The sequence below is a fragment of the Tauraco erythrolophus genome, chromosome 6, assembly GCF_009769465.1.
Source record: "Tauraco erythrolophus isolate bTauEry1 chromosome 6, bTauEry1.pri, whole genome shotgun sequence".
NCBI classification, from domain to species: domain Eukaryota; kingdom Metazoa; phylum Chordata; class Aves; order Musophagiformes; family Musophagidae; genus Tauraco; species Tauraco erythrolophus.
Window position 1 is genome coordinate 10,168,765 of NC_141470.1, and position 21,403 is coordinate 10,190,167.

Consider the following 21,403-nt stretch of genomic DNA (forward strand, 5'->3'; position numbering starts at 1 on the left):
GTTATCCGGCTCCTGCTATAGGCTGGGACAAATCACTTAATCTGTTTCCTTCATCTTCCTTGGTTGGCAGCCTTCTCCCCTCCTGCTTTGCCTGCTTGAGCTGTTGGAAGCTGTAACTGTCTCTGTGTGTACTTTGCCAATCACCGTAAATGTCTAAAGTTCATTGAGGACTCCAGGGAATATTGTAATACTGATAAAGGTGTCTGTGCTTTTAAACTTGTGAATTTGGTCAAAGATGACACATGAACTTAACCAGAAAATGAAATTTCCCTTCCTCCCCCCAAAAAAACCCGAAAACTTGACACATTGGGATTTCCCTATCTTTCTTAGAATAAAATCCAAAAGTGTGGCTTCAGTTTTTTTAAACAAACTGAAATTCCTGATCTCTGAAGCGTCACGTCCTTCCCAATCACATCTGTCTGCATTGATGCTCTTGTGAAACTTCCATTTTTAACACCACCTGAATTGCATCTCATGACCTCTGTTGCCTTTGCTACAAATCCTCAGTTCTCTGCGTGTGCTTTTAAATACAATAGCTGCAGATAAGTGGTTTCTGTAGCAAATGGCTTCTTGTTTTTGCAAGCCTTAGGCTTGTTGATGATAGCAGTGAGGGAAATGGTGAGGAGACTGGATAGCCTGTTAATCTGTTGTTGGTATTATCTTTGCTTTTTTGCATTTATATCTGTGCTATTTGCTGCTTAGTCAATATTTCCTGGATGGGGAGGATTGTATGAGCACTTCCTCTTGCACCAGTAAATAGATCGTAAGAGGAAAGTTTCGTCATCTGCAACCATCGGATTCTTGCTCTTTATGGAGGATTTCATCACCTACAACTGTCAGATTGCTCTTCATGGAGAAGCCTTTTAAAAATCAAATAGAGAGTGGAGAAAGGGTGGGTTTGGATGAAGGCCAAGTGCTAATGTTAGATTTGAAAAGTGTGGTGGAGGTGGCCAAGGCATATCCCTGGAGTGGGACTGGTGGGGAAATGTGGGGAACACTTCCAGTGTCTTTTATGTGCTGAAATTCTCATTGTTACAACCCCGAAACACACATCACTTCCTGACCTGAGCTTAACTACTGCTGCTAGGATTAGTCCAAGGAAAGGTTTAGAAATACAGTCTTTGTGTTTTATAACGGTGATGTCAGAGCTCACCAATCCACAAAGCCCAATGTAAAGCTTTCAGGAAAAATGAGCTTGGGATCTTTCCAGGGGAAGGAGGCTCTTTACACCTAGCAGGCCTTTGTGTGAACACTAAGAATTAAACACATTGACCACCAAGAAGGTGTTTTGGCATGGGATCGCATGGAAGATGAAAGCATCTGCAGTGGGTGGTGAGCTCCCCTGCCAGTTGTGGAGGCCACGTACACATCTGGGGCAGGTGGACATTGGGGTGCAATGTGATGGGATGGTTGGGGTTCAGAGGGCCAGCGTGGACTAGGGGGCTGCTGCAATGGATGTGTGGTGGCAGGGGGCAAGCCTTGTACCAGCCCTGTTTTTGTCCCAGGCTGCTTGAGCTCTGAGTTTTGAGGTTGGCTGAGGGAGCAACTGTGGTTTCTTCTGATCTTCAGAAAGCGCTCTGGACCAGAGAAATGCATGACTTGCTGCAAGGAATTGCCCTATAGGGCAGGGGGAGGTGGTCTCCAAATAGCTTAGGAAAAGTTTGTTCCCTCTTAGACTGTCATGCTCAGATCTACCCTCACCTTCAGCCTGTTTCTAGGCCCCTCTGTTTAACTTGATGATCATTTATGACCTTTTAGAAGCATCTGTGGGTGGTTTGCACCTGCACAGCATCACTCTGGCAAGGTTGGCAAGGTTTTTTCCTATTGATATCTTATCTACTTGTGGTTGAGAAGCTGAGACATGGGCAGAGATCTACTTGATTCCCCTTTCAGGTGCTGTTATACCCCATGAGGTGCCAGCCTACCCATCAATGTCCCAGGAGGGATGGGTGACCCAATCTCTGAAGTCACAGTTTAGGCCAGCACCAAGCAAGGGAGCAAGCTGGCAGCTGGTGGACAACCTGCTCAGCAGCCACTGGTATCTGTCATGCTGTTGCGTTGGGACCCTCCAGAGTGATTTTCCCTAGTGCAGCTCTATTAGCTAGGGTTTCACTGTTTCTTGGTGGTTGTTCTCTTCTCTAATGGGCCTGGTATTGGGCACAGCTGTTCAGTGTGTCCTCTCTGTGACACTGTCTTGTCTTCTCCTCAGCTAAAACGTAGCACCAGCATCCTGAAAGTGTCTTAAAACGAGCACTTAGCACTGCTTTTCATCTGCTAACTTGGTAGGTGAGGTTTCCTATGGCACAGGTAGCAGTAGACAGAGAGAAGGCTCCTTGTTACTTGATTGCTGCTCTTCAGCTCTTTAGGAGCTGCTGTAAAGAAATAGCTTCCTCTTTGAGTTGAAAGTGATTTTTTCTCTCTGTGTTCTTGTTCTCTGGGGTGCGAAAGAGCTGTGAGGTTTAGCAACATTTCAGCTTTCCTTTATTCAGTGGTTGTGAAGTGTTTGCTTGCCTTCCTGCCTTGGCCCAAGAGTTCTTGCACAGGAGCCTCTTGTGCAAAACTCTCTTTCCTGATGGCTTGACCTGAAGGGCTGCCTTGCAGGTGGCTCAACGTGCTGACTTGCCCTATCTATGTGCTCCTCTGGTGTGGATAAGCCACAACATAACTCATGCTTGTGTTCCTCTCATGCTTGGCTCTGCTTCTGCAGATGCAGTTGGCAGTGACTCTAGTTTTCCCCTTTGCCTTTCCACACTTGTCACTCTCTTGTGTCTGGCAAGGAAACCAAGCATCTAAGAAAGATACCTGGTCTTTGAGCAGGGAAAATCATCTTGGTTGCTGTTTCAGCTGTCAAGCTGCACATTATTGGTTTGACCCTGGAACTGGTGAGGCTGCTACAGCACACTGGTGCTTTCGGTTTGGATTCTGTTCACCTGCCTTGGAAAGGAAAAAGGATGCTCCGTTGGGAAACATGGGAATGAGTGAGGCATTCTTAAACAAAATCTGGGTAAGGGTGCAGGGAAGAGAAATGTTTGAACTATGGTTAGTCAAGGTGACCCTGAGGTCTATGGAGAAAAGTAATATCTTTGTCTTCTCTCTCCCATTTTAGATCACGGACAGAACTGAGTCACTGAACCGCTCAATAAAGAAAAGGTATCTCTAGAGTCGATGGCCTTGGGCTAAAGCAGGTCCCTTCCTCCAAATGGAGGATGCCAGAGGGCCTTGCTGTGGGCATGGGCAGTAGTGACAGGCTGCTTATGGCTGTCGAAGTCCTTTCTTCTGCTCAGGTATCGAGGGATCACCTTAATCCTCTTCTTCTTTCTCCAGTAACAGCATAAAGAAGTCCCAGCCTCCTCTCCCTGTGTCGAAGATTGATGACAGGCTGGAGCAGTACACACAGGCTATTGAGGTGAGCTGCTCTGTTGTCACTGTGTCCCCACCCTCCAAGGAGCCCTTTTCATTGAGCCTTGCGCTCCCACCATGCTTCTTAGTCTCCCCATTGGGGAAGTGACAATTGAATCATCTGCCCTGGGATGGGAGCCGCCCTTTGACCTGTCTCCATCTCCCTTCACAGCATAAAGTAGGTTTCTTTGGCAAGCTGCCCCATCTGTGTTTCCTCACGGCCCTTGCTTAAAGGGTGAGAGCGTCTGGCAGGACTAGCAAGACCCTACAAGTCTCCTTTCACAATCTCTCATCTCTGAGGACCTCCAATTACAGGGGAATAAAAAAACCCCAGACTCTCCCTGACAGTGATCTTTCTCCATTTATTTTCCAGACATCCACAAAGGCTCCAAAACCTATCCGACAGCCCTCTCTTGACCTTCCCACCACAAGCATGATGGTGGCCAGCACAAAAAGCCTCTGGGAGACTGGAGAGGTGGCAGCTCAGTCTGCCGTGAAGACCCAGCCCTGTAAGGTATGGCATTCACAGGACTTGCCTTGCTTGTGCAGGAGAAGAGAACCTGGCCTCTGGGCCTGACTTCCATTACGTTTGTGTTAGCCTGTTGATACGGCTCGTTGGTGGTGCCCACCAGCTCTCATCTCCTTTGTCGGCACACAAGGCCTTGTACCTCAGAGCTTCGCTTCATCTGTGCCGGGATCCCGAATCGTTCCTTGGTGGTACAGCTAGGAAAGCCTCTGTGATGCTGGTTGACGCTCTTCTTCGAACACCAAATTCAGCTGGTGTGGAAAATGGGTGTGTCTTCTGCAGAGGCTAGGACTGAGCTCTGGTTGTTGAGCACAAAGTTGGATCCTAGTACTAAGATGATAAATCTTGTAAAATTGGAAAATGCATAGAGTATTATGTAATGCTTTCAATTTTGCTTCCTGATTGCTGTGAGTGAGGCTGGTTCTGTAACTCGTGGGTTGCAAATCTGTGTTTATGTGAGCAAAATTCCTTTCATGTGAAAAAAAGCCTTGATGTTAACATGTTTTACATAGTTAACAAACTTAAGAAAATAAACATCTTGGATCTCTGATCCAAACTCTTGTTGAAGAGAGTGAGAGAGAGGAAAACATAGGGTATACTGGGAATAGGAAGACGTTTTCATCGTCGTGGGTTTTAGCTGCAGCTGTCGTAGGTCAGATGGTGTGATAATAAATAAAAAAGGAGGTCAGATGTGCGGGTTTGAAAGGGACGTGAACAAAGGCATGTTCAGCAGCCTTAGCAGTGGAGGGTAATGAGATCTCATCTTCTCAGGATATCGTGGCTGGAGACATCGTGAGTAAAAGAAGCCTTTGGGAACAGAAGGGCAATCCCAAACCTGAGACCAACATTAAGGTGAGTGAGTATCTGAGTATGAAAGCACTTGCTCTGCTGTGAAAAAGAAGAGAGCTCTTAGTTGGGTTGAGAGTATTGAGAAGATGGTAATGTTCTGTAGGGCCAAGGGCTGCCTTTATCTGTCAATGCAATTGCATACCCAAGACCTCTTCCTGACAGTGAGCTGCTATCTCTTCAGCCCTGGTAAAAACAGGGGCAAAAATAATTTTATAACCAGAAATGCTGAAGGGTTTCTCATATAGCATGTTTTCTCAGGCCATGGGTTGGGAGCCCCAGCCTTCTAGGCTAAAATTGAACTGCAAATGTGAGTTACTTTGTTCTTGTTATGCTTTTTAATCTTTAAAGAAAACAAACAAAATGAAGTGGAACTGAGCCTAAGACAGTATATCAACACTTGGGGTTTTGTGCCTACTGGTACATCTGTGGGAATGCCTGTTAAAGTGCAGCAAGCAGCTGCTGCTTGAACCATCCAGGCTGAGAGAAGATCATCAAAGTATCTTGTCTGTTCCTGGATCGGTGCTGCTGCCAGTACGTGGTAAATTAAACAGGCTCTTGCCATGGGTGAAATCAACCTTGGTGTGGGGGATCAATGCTCCAAGATGAGCCCTCCTTCGCCATGCCTGGCATTGCATCTTCTCTTTCCCATTACACATCCCGCACTTGCTATGTTACCTTACACTTATAGAAAGCGATGGTCAGTCTGCGTAGAGAGTTTGTGAAAGGTGCAAGAAGGGAATGCAGAGTAGGCTGTCTCCAAGCCCTCTGGGATTACAGACAACCATATCACGTGCTCCTCTGGCTTTAGTCATTTGATCTGGAGTACTGTGTTCAGCTCTGGGTCCCCCAACTTAAGAAGGGCATGGACCTGTTGGAACAAATCCAGAGGAAGGCCATGAAGATGATCCAAGGGCTGGAGCACCTCTGCTATGAAGACAGGCTGAGAGAGTTGGGATTGTTCAGCCTGGAGAAGAGAAGGCTCTGGGGAGCTCTTACAGTAGCCTTCCAGTACCTAAAGGGGACCTACACGAAAGCTGGAGAGGGACTTTTTACAAGGGTATGTAGTGACAGGACAAGGGGCAATGGCTTTAAACTGAAAGAGGGCAGATTTAGATTAAATATAAGGAAGAAATTTTTTTACAATGAGGGTGGTGAAGCACTGGAACAGGTTGCCCAGAGAAGTTGCAGTTGCTCTATCACTGGAAGTGTTCAAGACCAGATTCGATGAGGCTTTGAGCAACCTGATCTAGTGGAAGGTGTCCCTGCCTGTGGCAGAGGGGTTGGAACTAGATGATCTTTGAGGTCCCTTCCAACCCTAACCATTCTATGATTCTATCTTGACTGCCTGTTTGATGGAGGAAAATGCTGACTTTGGCCCTTTCTTTCTCTTTTGTTCAGTCCACTCCTGGTAAAAAGTATAAATTTGTTGCAACCGGCCATGGCCAGTACAAGAAGGTGTTGGTAGATGATGCTGCAGAGCAATAGCATGCCTGGAGAACTCATTAACCAGGTAGGTGGGATGTGACCTTGCACTGTGTAACGAACTCCTGGCGTGGTTCTGGCGGGACATTGGGGTGGGTTATTTCTGCCAGCTACACTTTGGGTGAGCTGGAAGATGCTGTATGGTGACAGCTGGAGCCTTGCTTCTGGGCAAATGCCTGACTTTCTGAGCTGGAAGGAAGTGGGTTTGTTTTGGTCTTTGGCTTTCTGATGCTGCGAGGAAGCTGGATACCTGTGTTAGTTTAATCTGTGGAATAAGTCCCTGAGCTACCGCTGTTTGGGTGAAAATGTGCTTGCCTTCGCTAGTTCAAAGGAAGAGCCTATCTGCTGTTTTTTTCTTATGCTCTCTTATGTTGCAAGAAGATGATAGCTGGAGGTCATTCTGGCTGAGCATGGGGTGCTCCTGAAATTCAGATGCTTCTGGAGTCTCATTCTGTGATTTACTGAATTAATCAGGGGAAAAACTTTTAATGATTTCAGTAACCTCTTGGAACCAGTCCATAATAGGCTTGTAGTAGGGAGGACATGAACTTCTGCTGCGCTGGGTAGCCTGACAGAGCAGAAAGGATTGTCCTCTGACGTGTAGCAAGGGAGAAGGCAGAGCAAGGTTGCTGCCTCTGTGCCCTCTTGAAACCGTCTTTGGATCTCATGCTCATATTGTGTTTATTTTAATAAATATCCTGGTGTCATCTTGAGTGGATGACAGTAGAGGGTTGTGGCAATAAGGAGGAGTGGCATAAAGGGAAATGATAACTGACTGGATCCAACCAGGCAGCATCTGGCACTGGGAGAGAAGAGGAAGTTTTCGGGGGTGAAAACAAGCTCATTCTCTTATTTCCTACTATAAAAAAGAAGCTTTATTTCATAGCCAAGCTTATAAATAGCTCTGTCTGCTACAAAACACCTTTTGTTTCTGAATTCTTCTGGGGGCTGTGTTCCTCCCTCCACCCCTCCTGCCCAAGGAGCTGACTTCTGAGTGTAGCATATTGTTTTGTCTGAGGTTGTTTTTCCTTTTGTGGTGCCCATTTAGAAGAGAAACTCTCCTGAGTGCCACTTTGAGATGGGCAGCAGTACAAAGCCAAGCTTGCCCAAAGCTCTGTTTTCAGATGTAAAGGAGCCTGCCGGACTTGTATCCTCAAATTCTCTGCCTGTGGCTTTCAGAAACCTATTTTAAAGTCTCTTCTTTGATCAATCCTCTTCTTTTCCTGAAGTCTGTTTTGATGCACCAGATGGGATCCTACTGGGCTTCAGTTCTTTATAGTGAACAGGTTTTGCTGGGTTGTCAGCAGGTTTTGTTTGCCCTACCTGAGCTTCTGCAGGCAGCTCAAAGGAAAGTGCCCTCAGCTCTGATCTTCTTCCAGCATCATTTCTTGAAAGGCCAGTGGCTGTCACAGGATGTCCTCTAGGATCCACCCAGTACTCCAGGCAACCGCTGTACAGCACTGTTGCCCCATGGGCTCATTCACAAGGAAGTTTTTTTTGACTGTGAATAGCAAAATGACTGTGATAGCTTGGACGATCTTATCTTTAGATGATCTTTGGCTTATTTCTGTTCTTGGGTTTTTAGCCAACTGTTTTGTGTGCTGAGAGATCACTGCTCCCCAGCTCTTCTCCAACCACTGGAACTATGTTCATCCTTTTCCCCTACTTGCCAGATCCCTTCATAGTTGCTGCCTTGATCCTAAACCCTTCTGGCTCACCCGTGTCACTCATTCAATGCCACCTTATCAGCTTCCTAGCTGCTTGAGCACAGGTACGGTGTTTTCCTCCTTCCCACCCTTCCTGAGCTGCAGGACCTCTGAGCAGGCTGTGGAGCAAGAGTTTTTGTCAGTGGCAATTTGGGCCCTTACCAACTGCCTGAGGCTGTTTGCCGTTGAAAAACAACCAAACTCTGTGTCCAGTGGTGTTCTCCTTCCCCTGCACAGCCTGGTGGTCCAAGCTGGGACATGCTGCCATGGTTCCTAGTGCAGAACCACTCGTGGGAATCTCCTCTCACCTCCGGGCATCCGTTCTCTCCTCTGCAAGGCTCTCGTGCCAAGGTCTGTTTCTGCAGGACTCACCGTGCCTGCTGTATGCCTCTGCCCTTCACTCTTGGGGCAGGAGAGCTAAACCATGCAGCTAGACCTGCGTTCCTCCGCTTCCCACTGCGGGCATCGCTCTCCCCACCGGTGATTCTTCACCCTCCATCCCTGTGCAGAGGGGCTGGGTTGTGGATGCAGCCTGGTGGGAAGCCCAGCAGATGCAAGCTATAATCTTTTCCCCATCGCTGTATATGAGAGTCGCTGGTTTGTCCTGGGTGATTGTCTTCACTGCAGGACAAAGTGGACTAAAGCACAATTGCTTCTGAAACAGCCTTCTCTGGCCAAGTTCACTTACCCTCCCAAGCGTAATCAATATTGGCTGTTCTGCTTCATGCTTGGAAGCACAAGTGGATCTTGTGAATGCAAATTCTTGTGCATACACATCCGAATATCTGTGATACAGTAAGGTGCTGTTTTATCGCTGTGTGGTAAGGTCATCTTTATCTGCATTAGGCATTCTACACGTCTTGAGCTGCATTCTCTTTGATTTTGTGTTGCTGTGCGGATCTTTCTCGATAGCCTTCTCTTGCAGCTTGTTGAATTATCCTGCCAAGGCTTACCTGGGATCTGCTCGTGATTCCTGGTGCATTTCCAACCTACCTCTTTTCAGCTTTTTCCTGGAAAACTGGAGGTCAGAGAAATCCAAAGTTGAGATACTTGGATTAATCTTCCTTCTCTTTTTTTCCCTTGGAATAGGGAACAGATTATAAAACAGAAAAGTCCAGCAAAGTGAAAATGTCAGTGATTGATTATAAGTGAGCTCTTCTGATAGCATCATTGCAAAATTGGAAGACTTAAAAAAGGCAAAAGGGGCTCTTCGTTTTGTTTCTAAGTCTATTTGCAGTTTGACTTGGGGAAACTTTGGTCAGCTCTATATCCTCTGCACACGAAGAGAATGTAAAGAACTATATCTCAAGTTTCCTATTTGGGCTAAACATAGCCATCCTATATTAGCTGTGTAGGAATATCCCAGCATATGACAATGTCCCTTGAGAAACAGAAATAGCTGATCTCTGGCTTTCATGCTCATGAGCTTGGTGGTGATGGAGATGCAAAGGGTGACTAATGCTGGAAAACACAGTTGTCTCTGTGCATGGACAGAGTTGGGAATTTTATTTTAAATACCCTTTTTTCAGGACATCAGGCACCGGTAGGTATGCAACTGTGATGTTGCCTCTGAAAATGAGACTACATGTGGTTAGCAGGAACCCCCAGAAAGCAGCACCTTGTTAAGCACAAGTTGGATACCCCCATGCTGAAGTAGACTCTTGCCAGTTATCATGAAAACACTAACCCCTAGCTGTAACCAAAAAAGCACGGTAAAATACATAACAGAACTTGATTACTGCAACAAAATTAGTCTTCTGTGTGCCATGACTTAGTAGGTTGACCTAGGAGGAAATCAGATGATGATGTCTAGTGTTTTAGGCAGGGGAACTGCTATGATGAGTATCTTACTCTGTCCCTTGGGTGAAAGGATGAGTTTCTACCTTGTTCTCAGCAAACAGGTGTGAGAAGTTGTGCTCCACAGCACTTTCAGTGGACAAGCTAAAGACATATGTACCCTCTTTGAGTTGAGTTTCTAAGAATCCCTAGAGGAGATGTGGAGCAACCCAGATTCCTTCATGTTGTCTCATCTACAGCTGCTTTTATTTCTAGGATTTCTCTTGGTCTTAAACACAATAAAATAAATTCGGATTCCATCCCCCTCTGCTAAACTGGACTTTTTCTACAGGCAATTTGTCCTCTTCACTGTGTGCCTCTCCACTCTTCCCCCTGTTACTGCATACAGTGCTGCTTGTTGGCTCTTTCTAAAACAAATGTGTGTTTGTTTTCCTGGCTCATGACCTGTGGATGTGGTATGTTATGCATTTAAGCTTACATACATATGGAGAGTAACCTTTACACCCACAGCATGAGGCTGCTGGCTTGGAGGGATTTTATTTCATTTTATTTTTTCCTTACACTTGGCTCTGTTTGGCAGTAAACTTAGATATAGGTGCTTTCTTGCTTGGTGCCCTGGGAACCTCCAGAGATGTGGGCCTGGTGGAGCAGCCTGGCTTCAGTTGGCTGACCATCCTGATGCTGTTCTGTTAAAGCTCTTGCTGTGCTCCTCAGCCACTTTGGGTCTAAACCGGCCCACCTCAAACATGGTGGTGATCTTTGTCATGGGTTTGGCAGCCAGCTCCTTCAGTTTCCGGGCATCGAAGCGTGGCTTATATAAAAAGATAGGTAAGCGACGGGGAAGAAAGAAGCTTTCTTCCTTCCGCAGCTTCTTCTCTTCTGCTTGCTGCTTCCTCTCTTTGTTGACTGTCATCTGATATAAAATTGCATCCCACATTCTCGTGGCCCTTGATTTAAACAGCCTGTGGTCTTGACTGATGACTGCTCGAGAGCTGTCTTCCTTGCTCCCTTCCTTCTGTCCCAGCTTTTCTGGCTCAGGCTCTGGGAAGTTGGATTCTTCTGGCTGCACCATCAAATGCTTCTTGAGACGATGCCAGCCACCAGCACTGGCTCCTGGAGGTCTTGCTGCCTCTACTGATGGTAGTGCTGGCTCAGCTTTGAGGGGAGGGCTGGTGTTTGGTAAGCTGGGGGTCAAATGAGGTTGAATGACATGTTCTGCCTTGGTGTCTGTGGAGGTGGCCCCTGTACTGTCAGCTTGTGCTGGGGTTGCTGTCTCTGGGTGTGCTTGCCTCCAAGGAGTGCTGGGTGTTGATGGTTTTAGGATGTCACGATCTTGCTTGGGTAATTCAGGTGCTCTCTCTGATCCAGATGTTTCCATGTCACTTCTCTGGGTCGTAGTCTTATTGGCATGGATATCGGAGGTGTTGGCCTTGGGTGAAGGGGCCTCGATGGACTCTTCACTAGAAGCAGGCTTGGGCTCCTTAGGAGGTTCTGCCTCAGCAGCAGAAAGGAGGGGAGACTCCAGTGTGGGAGCCATGGCCTTGCTGTCATCAAGCGGGGCAGATATCTGTCCTGGAGATGGTTCAGAGTGGCTCATTTCAGCTGCTGGAGAAGGTGGCCTTTTGTCTTTGTGGCTGATGGTTGCTTGAGTCTGATTTGATGTGGGCGTCTTAGCCCTAGGTGGCTTAACACTGTGGAAATAAGTATGCACCTTGGTGACATAGGTCACCTCAGGTGCCTTTTCTTTACTGGGTGCACTGGAAGGAGGAGGCTGGGGGAAAACAAATATGGAAGGGTCACCTGGAGAGGAAAGATGGGTATCTGTGCCTTCAGACTGCTGTGCAGTCTCAGGAGCACTTGGCTTTTGTAGCATGGGCATGGCCGAGGAGGTTGTAAGCCTGACGTGTTCAGCAATGCGCCTCTGCTCAGTGACCTTCAGTGTGAAAGGCTTGCTCTTTTGGAAAGGGGAGGGGACACGGTGGGTGATGGGCTTGATGGAGAGATGAGTTGGGAGGATGGTGGAGGGGGGTGCTGTGGTTTCAGGGGTTTCTGCTGGGGGAACGCTTTCATTGTGCTCTAGGTCAGAGCTAGCCTCGTCCACAGGTGAGAGGCTGGACCGAAAAGACTTGGCTTGCTCTGAAGCTAGGACGGCGTTTTTCTTGGCTGCCTTCTTCAGCAGCCGCTGGAGCCGCAGGTTGTCCTTCCGGGGCTTTGGTAGGGTAGGAGGGGGAGAAAGGTGTTGGCGGATGGGAGCAGGCTGGATGGAGGATGATACTGTTATCAGCATTGCTGTCTGGAAGAAAAGACAAAACTTAGAGTTGGTGTGGGCTTAACCCTGGGATAGACTGAAGTATTCGTACATAAGGCCTCCTCTTCCTCTCTCCAAAAGCTATCGGCATGTAGTCAGTATTGTGGGGGAAGAGCATCAGTCTTGGCTTCCTTAGTCTCCCAAGGTAGCCTCAGCCAGTTGTGAGTGTATGGCAGGGCAAGAGATGTACAAGGGAAAGCTTCATTGCCAAACCTGGAGCCCTCCTGTGCCTAGTGTTAGAGCAAAATCCAGTGAGAACTCCTGGAGACCCCAGATGTTCGTGTCTTGGCAAGTCCTAACAGGATTTGGAAGGAAATGTCAGGAGAAACAGAGCAGGTCTGAAACTTTGAAGCTTTGAAACATTCTCCAGAGGCACTGATTGGGAATGTCTCATGGCTTTCCAAATTGCAGTTCTTAATACTCTGATACAATGTGAAGTACAACACAACAGCCATAAACTAATGTGTCATTTGTGTCAAAGTCAACTGACCTTGATTGATTTCAGCTGTCAGAATGACATCCCTGTGAAATGCAGAACGTAAAAGCTGTGTTCATCTGATAAGAGTGCTTTGTCACAACACTGACTCTGGCCGGGGTTTCTTCCCTGCGTTAAGCACAGTGGCAACCCTCTCCTTCTGCCCTCAATTTAAAATAAAACCTGGTTTTCTCTTTCCCCTGGGGACCATTGCCACTGTCTTTCCTTGTGGAAATCACTGAAGAATCACCCATTCTTCAGTGAAACAGAAATGGGTTGTGGTCTGAGCTGGGTCTGATCCCCAATGGCAATTGCAGCTGGACCCCCTTTGGCCAGCACTGGGCTGCTCCTGGGGGGGATGCACAATGGTTCTTCCTGCTCTCTGTTGCTAACTCGCCAAAATCTCCTCTTCTTTCTGGTGAGCACCAGTTAGATTTCCTGCAGTTGATCTAAGGGTCTGTGTTGGAGATAGAACTGAGACTAGTTTTATCTTTCTCCTCTTTCTCTCCCTGAGCAAGGCTGAGGAATACCAAGCACCCAGCCTCTGACCTGCTGTGACTCTTTGGCAGCCCCGAAAAAGAAATCTAACTCTGCCCTGGCTCGCTCTCAGCACAGAGTTTGCTGAGTTTTGCTATGAAATGAGGCATAAATCACTGAGCCCCTTAATACCTGGTCCTGGATGCAACTGAGCATCCTGAAATGAGGAAGACAAGGTGGAGTGGTGTCAGGATTACCCAGAGGCGCTCTGCTCGGTTCCTGGTGGCTCCCAACCCACTCTGGTTAGTGTTTGGTTGTGTAGTGCGATACCTGCTGTGTGCAAAAATGACCCTGAATAAAACTCTGAAAAGCGCAGAACAGCTAATTGTGCTTGAGTGCTCAGTGGTGTCTCTGGGCTTGCAGTGCTGCTGTCAGAACTGGGCTGGGAAGCTCATCTGTACTGAGCAAGCAGGTGGGGTATCTGCCAAAACCGGTTGTGGATGGGGGAAAGGATGACTCTTCAAAAAAAAAAAAACCCACAGCAGCAAATGAAAGAACTGAAGAGGTGACATGTGGGGAACAAAGCCTTCAAAGTTCAGCCCTTGCAATGGTGGACGAGCTGTCCTCCAGAGTAGAGGCTGTGGTGGGCAGGGTCTGGGCAGTGTCTGGCAAATTATATGCTGCTACCAACTGGTGCATTTATTTTATCTGCAGGCATGAGAAACCTCCCACTGTCTTGGTGAGGGGCTTGGAGGAGATTTGTGCCAGCTGGAGGTGACAGCTGTTGGGCATTCCCAGTGGCTTATCATGCCTTAGGCACAAGGCTGGGACCAGGACTTGGTCTATTCCAAGAGCTACTCTTAGAAACAAACCTGCACCAGCCAAAAAAAGGCTGAGACCCCATTCTTTCATCATATACCTGCTTTCTCCCCCAGCCCTGTGGATATTCTGGATTCTTCTGGGTCAGAAAGCCAAAATGGTGCAGTTGCAGAGGTGTATACTCACCCTCATGCAACACTACTCTTGTTCTGTTTGTGTAGCAATTGGTAATTGCTTGGGTGATTTTTATCTGCTGCGAGGTGAGCTAGTATACGCATCTGACGTTAGGATTGATTGTGGAATGATTTCATCTGCTCCTGTTTAATGTGGTCCCATGGACAGCCTGTACTACAGGATGAACCGTAGTCTAGCAGCACTGGTAAACCAGAATTAGAAGGTTGACCTGGTTCAGGTTGGTTTGGACTGGGAATACTAAAAAGGCAGGGCAGTGAATGAACTTCCGAATCACTGATCAGCTCTTTGAGTGTTTTCCTTGTCCTACAGACTGCTGCACCCCAGAAAAATGCAGCTTCTCACATGGTCAGAGGAGGATCTTGCCTGGGATTTACTGCAAACTGCCAGATGCTACTGAGGGGGGGATGGAGGTTCTTGGAGTGGGAAGTTTAGATATAATCTGCATGGACCAGAAAAACTTTCCCTTTGTTCCCGAAGTTAGAGACTGCTCTGTGCCCTATAACCTCAAGATTTGTGGTCTTTTTCAATAGTCTGTGCTCTTAAAATCACTCTTGCTACTATTTCAGCATCCCATCTGACTTGAAACCTGCTGTGCTCTGCATCTTCGAGACCTTGTGGGTAGTAACTTCCATGGCATGTGACTGTTCCAGGGTCTGTGTGTTTGGCTAGTGAGGCAGAGAGATGCTAAGAGACAGCAAAAGGAAATAAGCTCTTAATTTATTTGCCTTCCCTGTCACGCCTGGCTTTGAATCTCCTTCAGCGATTTGTGCACTCAGGAGAAATTCTGCAACAAGCAAGATTTGTGAGTGTCTTTCCCTTTGCTGTGTAATGAAGCAAAAGCAAAGAGACAGATGGAATTGCTTCATTGCCAGCAGAAAGGCCAGAGCTGAAAACCCAGGGACAACAGGGAAAATACTGCCTGAGAAACTTGGGCGGGTTTGTGGTAAGCTGGAAAGAAATTGAGCTAGAAGCGGAGTCAAGAGGCTTTCAAAGGGTTAAGTTTCCCTGTTGCTGGTTGAGTGCCTGTGGGTGGAGAGGAGGTCACCCACTATTGAACCCCAACTGTTCTCCAGGACTCTGCTCCATCTGCAGTCATTCCAAACTGGGAAGGATGAGGAGAGTGTTAGCATGGAGGAGTCATTTATCATGTGATGGAAAAGTCATTTGTGTGCTGGAGTCCCTCGGCTGCACCAGCTGTCGTGCGTGGAGCAGATCGAGAGCTGCAGGAACCCGATACTGCTGCAGATGGTCCCAAGTGGAGAGCTCTGGCTGCCGGGGGCTGTAGGAACATGCTCTCTGCTTTAGTGGCTTTCTTGGGCTTGAAGAAAACCTGCTAATCTCCTCCTTGGGAGGAGACAGCTGGGCAGGAGCACATCCTTCCCTCTGCCTGGGCAGTTGTGACCTCTGCCGGGTGTGCAGCCCTCGGTATCTGCTCTGCCACGGGCACATAGCACAGTTGGCTGTCCTGGAGTGCTGAAGCTTTATGGAGTGGGTTTTGTGGAGATGGGTGGGAGAAAACCACCTGTAATTGCTAGACAAGATGCTGTCCCTCTACAGCCCAGGGTATTGTTCGTGGCAGGCCAAATGGTGTGCATAAACTTGTTTTCTTGTCTTGCAGCTGAGCTTGGTCCTGGCTCAATGCGGCCCTCAATGCCACTATTTCCTCTGCTCCACAGAAGATAACTGAAGGATGTTTCTCTTCTCCTCCTGCCTGATGTCAGTCTACTTCAATACAGCCTGACTCCCCTCGGAGTGTGAGCAATACCCAATGCTGCGTCCGGTTGGATGAAAGGAACTAGATCAGCTGGCAAAACCCATCCCTGTTTAAACCTTCTATGTGACTCTATGGCTTCTTTTTATTTTTTTTTCTAATCTGGCTTTGCTATGGAGATGGGAGACTGCAGCTCTGCTCCTTCCATTCTTTCTCAAGTGTTGGAAGAGAGGGATCTGCTGCCCTGCTGAGCTGGCAGGGCTTTTGCTACATGATGAAGAATTTCTACTGTTGTGGCTCATGGTGGGAGAGAGGGAGCTCAACAGAAACCTGATAAAAGAATCTGCGCTTGAAAGGAGGGCAATGGGCAGATCCTGAGTGTGAGGAGACTGCCAGGACCGCTTGTCACCTTCTTGGTGCCAGCTGTGGGTAAAGCCTTCCCCTGTTTACAATGCAGCCTCTGTCCCTCTGCAACATCTGCTGTGAGGGACTTCCATCTACTCTCTACATCAAATCATGCTCAACATAGTCATGTGTGGTTTTTTTTCCCCAGATCATCCTGTAATCACAGTTACATACCCATGCCAGAATGTTCCTGCCACTTTTCCATCTTGACAGTGGCAATAGCAGCTTTGTTTCGAATAGCTGCTGCCTTCCTCTCCCTGTCTAACGTGGGTTGGAAGTCTCCTTTCCCAGGTGAGGAGTGCTGATCACTGGCATTATCTCCCTTCTTTGGGAAGAAATTTGCTTGTTCTCTAACCTGTGGCCTCCAGTGCCAGTGACTGAAACAATTCCGAATGTCAGAGGTGGTGGGTGCATAGATAACCTGCCTGCTACGCTCCTGGAGGTGGACGAGATATCTGGGCAATGGCTGCTTCTCTTATGCTGGAAGCTGCCTCAGTGAAAAGGCATCCCAATGAGTTGTTTGGGGAGGCCAGGGCTTGCTGTGAACATGGGGAAACGACTCCTAAAGAGTGACACTCTGACCTTGGACCTGAGGTCTGTAAATCAGCTCCCAGGGCTGTTTCTGAGCTCTCCCACATCTTCATACTTCATGGTGTTAGCATGTTCCCCATCCCTTCTTTAAAGTTTTACTCCTGCTCTCTTCCCTTGTCAACATAATTTTGCAACTCGTTTCTGCTCTCCTAGAGGGAAGGCAGCTTCTCTCTCTTCCTGCATTGGTTTGCTTTCTGCTTAAATTTGTGTCCTGGATTCTTTTTTGTAAGCATTTAATAAAATTTGAGGAAGATGTTGTAACAGTGGCGACTCTGAGGATTTTGTTGATACAGGAGTTCCTGCAGCAAAGCAGTTTTCCAAGACCTTGCAGCTCTCTGCTTGAGCGGAGAGTGGAGGAGAAGAAATATCAGGCTGAGTGACAAGAAGAAAAGGAGCTTAGTGTATGCAGGAAAAGGACTTTACGTGTGCCTGCCCCATTCAGGAGATACTTGTCATCTTCCTGCATTCTTCATTGTTATTGGGGGTAATTGACTGTAAAATGGGAATGAGTGGCGTTTGGGTGAGAGGTGGAGCAGCATGCCGAAGCCTTCCTATGGAGTGCTCAGCCAGGAGAAGCAGAGAGCTTAGCTCTCCAACTAATAGACCTGAGCAGCGTCACAGGCTTCAACCAACATCAGTGGCAATGTCAGCTATAAAAAATAATCTTTTATAGCCTGCTTATGCAGCTGAGATGAGGTCAATACAGCTATCTGTACAGGAACTCAGCACTCTAATGAGCTGGCTACCCTATCTGGAACCACCTACTGAAAAACCTTTTTATTGAGGTGACCTTCCACGTAATAACATTTCTATGGTGTAGAGACAACAAATAGTTGGTGTTATCCTTACCTATGCTTTCCTAAAGTGTTAGGAACAGAAGAGTTGTCGGAGATCACTTCTTGCTGTCATTGTTCTGCTTATTGACACCCTTGTCCTCTCCATTCTCTGCTTCAGCTCCTCCTGGAGGTAGGAATTCAAGGAGTCTATGTTCCTCAGAGAGCACTGGGGAGCACGGACACCATCTGGCCCAGTCTTCCTCCCTTCAGCCCTTCCTCTGCCATGCTGGAATTTTTGAGTGAGGCTAGAGCAGTAGCAAGGGGGTGTATAGAGATGTCCTGGTGTGAGGTGAAAGTAGTGCTACTGTGCCCTTGCACATGTGCAAGCAGGCTGCACCAATTTTTCAGCTGTGTTCTGCAGTTGGCTGGTGGAAAGGATGGCCAGAAGCTTCTCCTGTTGCTATTCCTGTGCCCTGACAGCTTGGAAAGGGCAGAAAAGGCCCCCAAAGGCTGCTCATGTGAGATTCGTTCTCTAAGGAGGCTTAATTTGCAGGGCATGTTTTCCCCACTTACAGCCCATGTGGACCTAGATGTGGCTTCAACAGAAACAACTGCTGTAATTCAGGTTCTGGCTGCAGCACAGAAGTGAGCAGGTCATGTGGAAACTCTCTGGGGAGACCAGAGAAGTCCTAATGGTGGTGAAAAACCAGGGAAAGACCTGGCTTGGAGCAGATGTATGTAGCTCTTTATGAGGTACCTATATCTGCCAGGGGAAATTTTTCCACAATTAAATTAGCTTTACAGTAGTGCTGTTTCTTCTCCCAAAGTAACATGGTGTGCAGGTGGTGGTGGCAGCAGAGTTACCAGAATGGTGAAAGACCCCTCCAAAAAAAAGGTATGCTGCAGCCCAGGTGCTCTGGGTGTGTATCTTGGGCAATGCCAAGAGGGAATGAAGACTCATTCCTCCCCGTGGCAGCAAGCACGAGGTGTTGTGGCTGGGTTTGTTGCTCACTTCAGAAGAAAATGTGGCCTCAGTGAAGTGCTGCTGCTCGTCTCTTGCTAAAATGAAAAGCTCCTGCAGGCAAATTTGCAATTCCCCAATTTGGTTTTGGAGAAACCACTGTACATGGTGGTGGAGTTATGCTGCAACCTTTGCAAAGTCAGCCTGCTCCCAGCTCTCCTGTGTATCTCCGTGTCACTGGGACCTCTGCTCTCCCTGGGATGTGAAGAGTGCTCCTGGGGACTCATCCTGCTTGACTGAGTAAAGGAGAGCTGGCTGTGCCTCTCTATAGCAATTACTGGTCTGGTCTTATTCAGTAGCTGACTACTCCCTGGGTTTTTGTTGGTTTTTTGGTGTGGTTTTGTTGGGTTTTTTTTTCGGCATTGACATCTCTTGAGAGTGATTCTAAAAAAATCTTGGCTTGATCTTCTCCTGAGACTGTGGCACTTTAAGTGTAACAAGGACAAACTGAGGCGTTGGGAGTGTCTTGCTACAGGACTTGTGGAGAAAAGCAATGCTTTCCCGGTCCCTGTATCTTGGCTGCCTGTGCTCCCTGTTCTGCCATGCCATCCCAAATTACTGTCCTCTCAGCAGGTCAACAGTGCCCAATGAGAGGGGCTTGAAGCCCCATGTGGGCTCTCAGTGCTCTGACCTTGAGGCACACCTCGAGGTGTTGCTTCTCGCCAATTTCTTCTTTCCCTCACCCGTACGTTTAGATTATGCAGAAGGGGAATGTCCTTTTGTACAGCATCTACTCTTCCATGAATCTTTCGGGGCTACAGTAATACTGAAAGAGGCTGCTTGTCTTTACGTAGCAAGGCTTCAGGGCTGCCTTTTTTCCAACAAGTTTTAACAGGTGACTCTACATGAGTGTATGTGAGATGGGATTGAGAAACACGGCCTGTGACCGTCACAGTGATGATTTCCTGCAGGCCATAAACGAGCATTATTTAAACTTGGGGAAAACTTAGCTGATGGGGAAACTCAAGTCTGTTTTAAACATTGTTTCTTTGTATAGCATGTGTTCTGCCTCAAGACTGGGGACTAGACTTCATCTGGTTCTCTTTCCACCTATAAAATAATTATAGGCTCATTTTTATGACCATCCTTATGTTCATGAGCTGGCTAATTAGCAGATCTGCTCAACCCTTGCTTGCACCTTTGCACTGGGCCTCTGGTGAGGTGGTGGACACGAGGGTCTAAAGTTTCCAAATGACTTTCTTCCTTGAAATGTATCTGCAGTTTCTGCTCTTTGAAGGAAAGGTCAGACTCAGGGACACCTGGGCCTGAGTGTCAGAGCTTCCCCTCCCACCACCACCACCTTAGGGAAGGAAAATAAACAAGCTCAAAAAGCGGGGCAGCTATAAATAATGAGGTGACAGCTGATACGCTACTGAACAAGGCTCTGAGGTTGGTCTATTGGTAACTTTTGCCAGCTCAACACACTTTCTCTAATGCTGCATGATATATACATATATTTTGAAGCAGGTAAAGAATGGATCTGACAGTGACAAGAAGAGCAATTGGAGCTAGAATTTGCTTCAGAAACATTGGACCTGTTACAAGGATCCTGATAATGAGATGGACCACAAGTGATTTCCCTGAGATTTTGCATTGGGTCTCCTGAGGATTTTGGTTGCAGTTGAACAATCTGATTTAGATCGTAAATTTCAGAAAGGTGCTTAATCTCTTCACAATAACTCTAACTAATAGTGGTTTAGCAATGCTAAAGATGTGTACTCTTCATCCTTCAAATAAATAGGAAAAAAAGTGTCATGGGCTTGGGGCTTTTCAGGGTGATGGGAAGAACTAGGGGAGGTTGAAGCAAAGCAAGGGGAAAATATTGTTGGGATTTATATGAGCGAGCATTTTAAAGCATGAAAGCAGCAAGGTGTTTGGTTGGCTAGGTAGTCCTTCCTCAAGGTTATGGAGAGGCTGTGGGTGGCTGCTTTGAGCACCTTGGCTGGTCTCTTGCCTTGCTCACCTGCTCTGGAGACAGCCAAAACCAGCAGCTCCAGGCACTCATCCTAGCTCCCATCTTGCTGCTCAGGCTTTGTCCTCTCTATCTCGTCCATTTAGGTGTGAATAGCCTGAGGATGAGCCCCCGGCTATGTCTCGAGTTGTCCAGCCCGATCCCTTATCTTGAGAGACATCTAGCTTAGATCTAGAGAGTCCAAGGAGGATCTCCTGAATCCCGCAGGGATTGTGTCTTAGATATTTAAAGCAGGGAGCAAGCACATCTCCCTAAGCAAACTGCTGAGTGATGGAGCAACAGTCTACCACAAAAATCAGGAATCAATATTAACTCAAGAAAGGTGAAATTCAGTACTTACTGGTGTGGAATTTGTTTCCATCTGTAATCACTTGCATGTTGGGTGCATCATGTTACTTGGTTTGGTTTACAAAATTAACAGGTCATCGTTCCTTTGAGATCATTTCAGGTGCTGTTTTCTCACAACTTTTAGAGCCCTGTAGGTAAGTTCAAAATATCAGAAGGAAAAGAGTATTTACAGTAGCCAATAGTACAAGAACTTTCTCAAAAATAAAATGACTCCTTTTTGAAAGCACGAAAAGTTCCATTAACTAAAATTAGCATGAAGAAGGGCTATCAAGTAACACCATTGCATGGTCCCAGCTTTGGCCCTGCGAAGTTTGACATCCAAGGTGCTGAAGAGGTGAAGGGCAGATGATGGTGATGTTGCCAGGACAGATATTCTAGCAGAGTAGCTCCAGGCAATGAAACCAGTTGGAGGCTTTTCAAGTTTGCCAGTCAGATTTACTGTTTTGTAAAAGTCAGGGTTGCAAAATGTAAATTTGGAGCTGTGCTTTGATTGTTACCATCCTCAGAGAGGACGAGTGCAAATTCTGGCTCCGTCTCCGCTTGTCC

General features: G+C 47.2%; 2 protein-coding genes across 3 annotated transcripts in view; one reads left to right on the forward strand and one right to left on the reverse strand.

Moving 5' to 3' along the window:
- Positions 1 to 16,982, forward strand: part of LSP1 (lymphocyte specific protein 1) — a 50,863-nt gene extending 33,881 nt beyond the window's left edge. Inside the window, 6 exon segments of the mRNA XM_009981159.2 lie at positions 3,107 to 3,150; positions 3,325 to 3,406; positions 3,773 to 3,913; positions 4,697 to 4,777; positions 6,173 to 6,284; positions 15,652 to 16,982. Coding sequence (XP_009979461.2) covers positions 3,107 to 3,150; positions 3,325 to 3,406; positions 3,773 to 3,913; positions 4,697 to 4,777; positions 6,173 to 6,259 — 435 coding nt within the window. The 3' untranslated portion in view covers positions 6,260 to 6,284; positions 15,652 to 16,982.
- PRR33 (proline rich 33) lies at positions 10,418 to 20,870 on the reverse strand. Of its 2 annotated transcripts, none has more exons than XM_086613355.1 (2): positions 20,846 to 20,870; positions 10,418 to 12,048 (listed from the first exon to the last, which is right to left on the reverse strand). In XM_086613355.1, exons 1-2 carry the CDS (start codon positions 20,868 to 20,870, stop codon positions 10,418 to 10,420), a joined length of 1,656 nt encoding a protein of 551 aa, XP_086469481.1. The 2 variants fall into 2 exon arrangements, with proteins under 2 accessions (XP_086469481.1, XP_086469482.1); XM_086613356.1 differs by lacking the exon at positions 20,846 to 20,870 and adding an exon at positions 19,501 to 19,519.
- Positions 20,871 to 21,403: the final 533 nt, after the last annotated feature.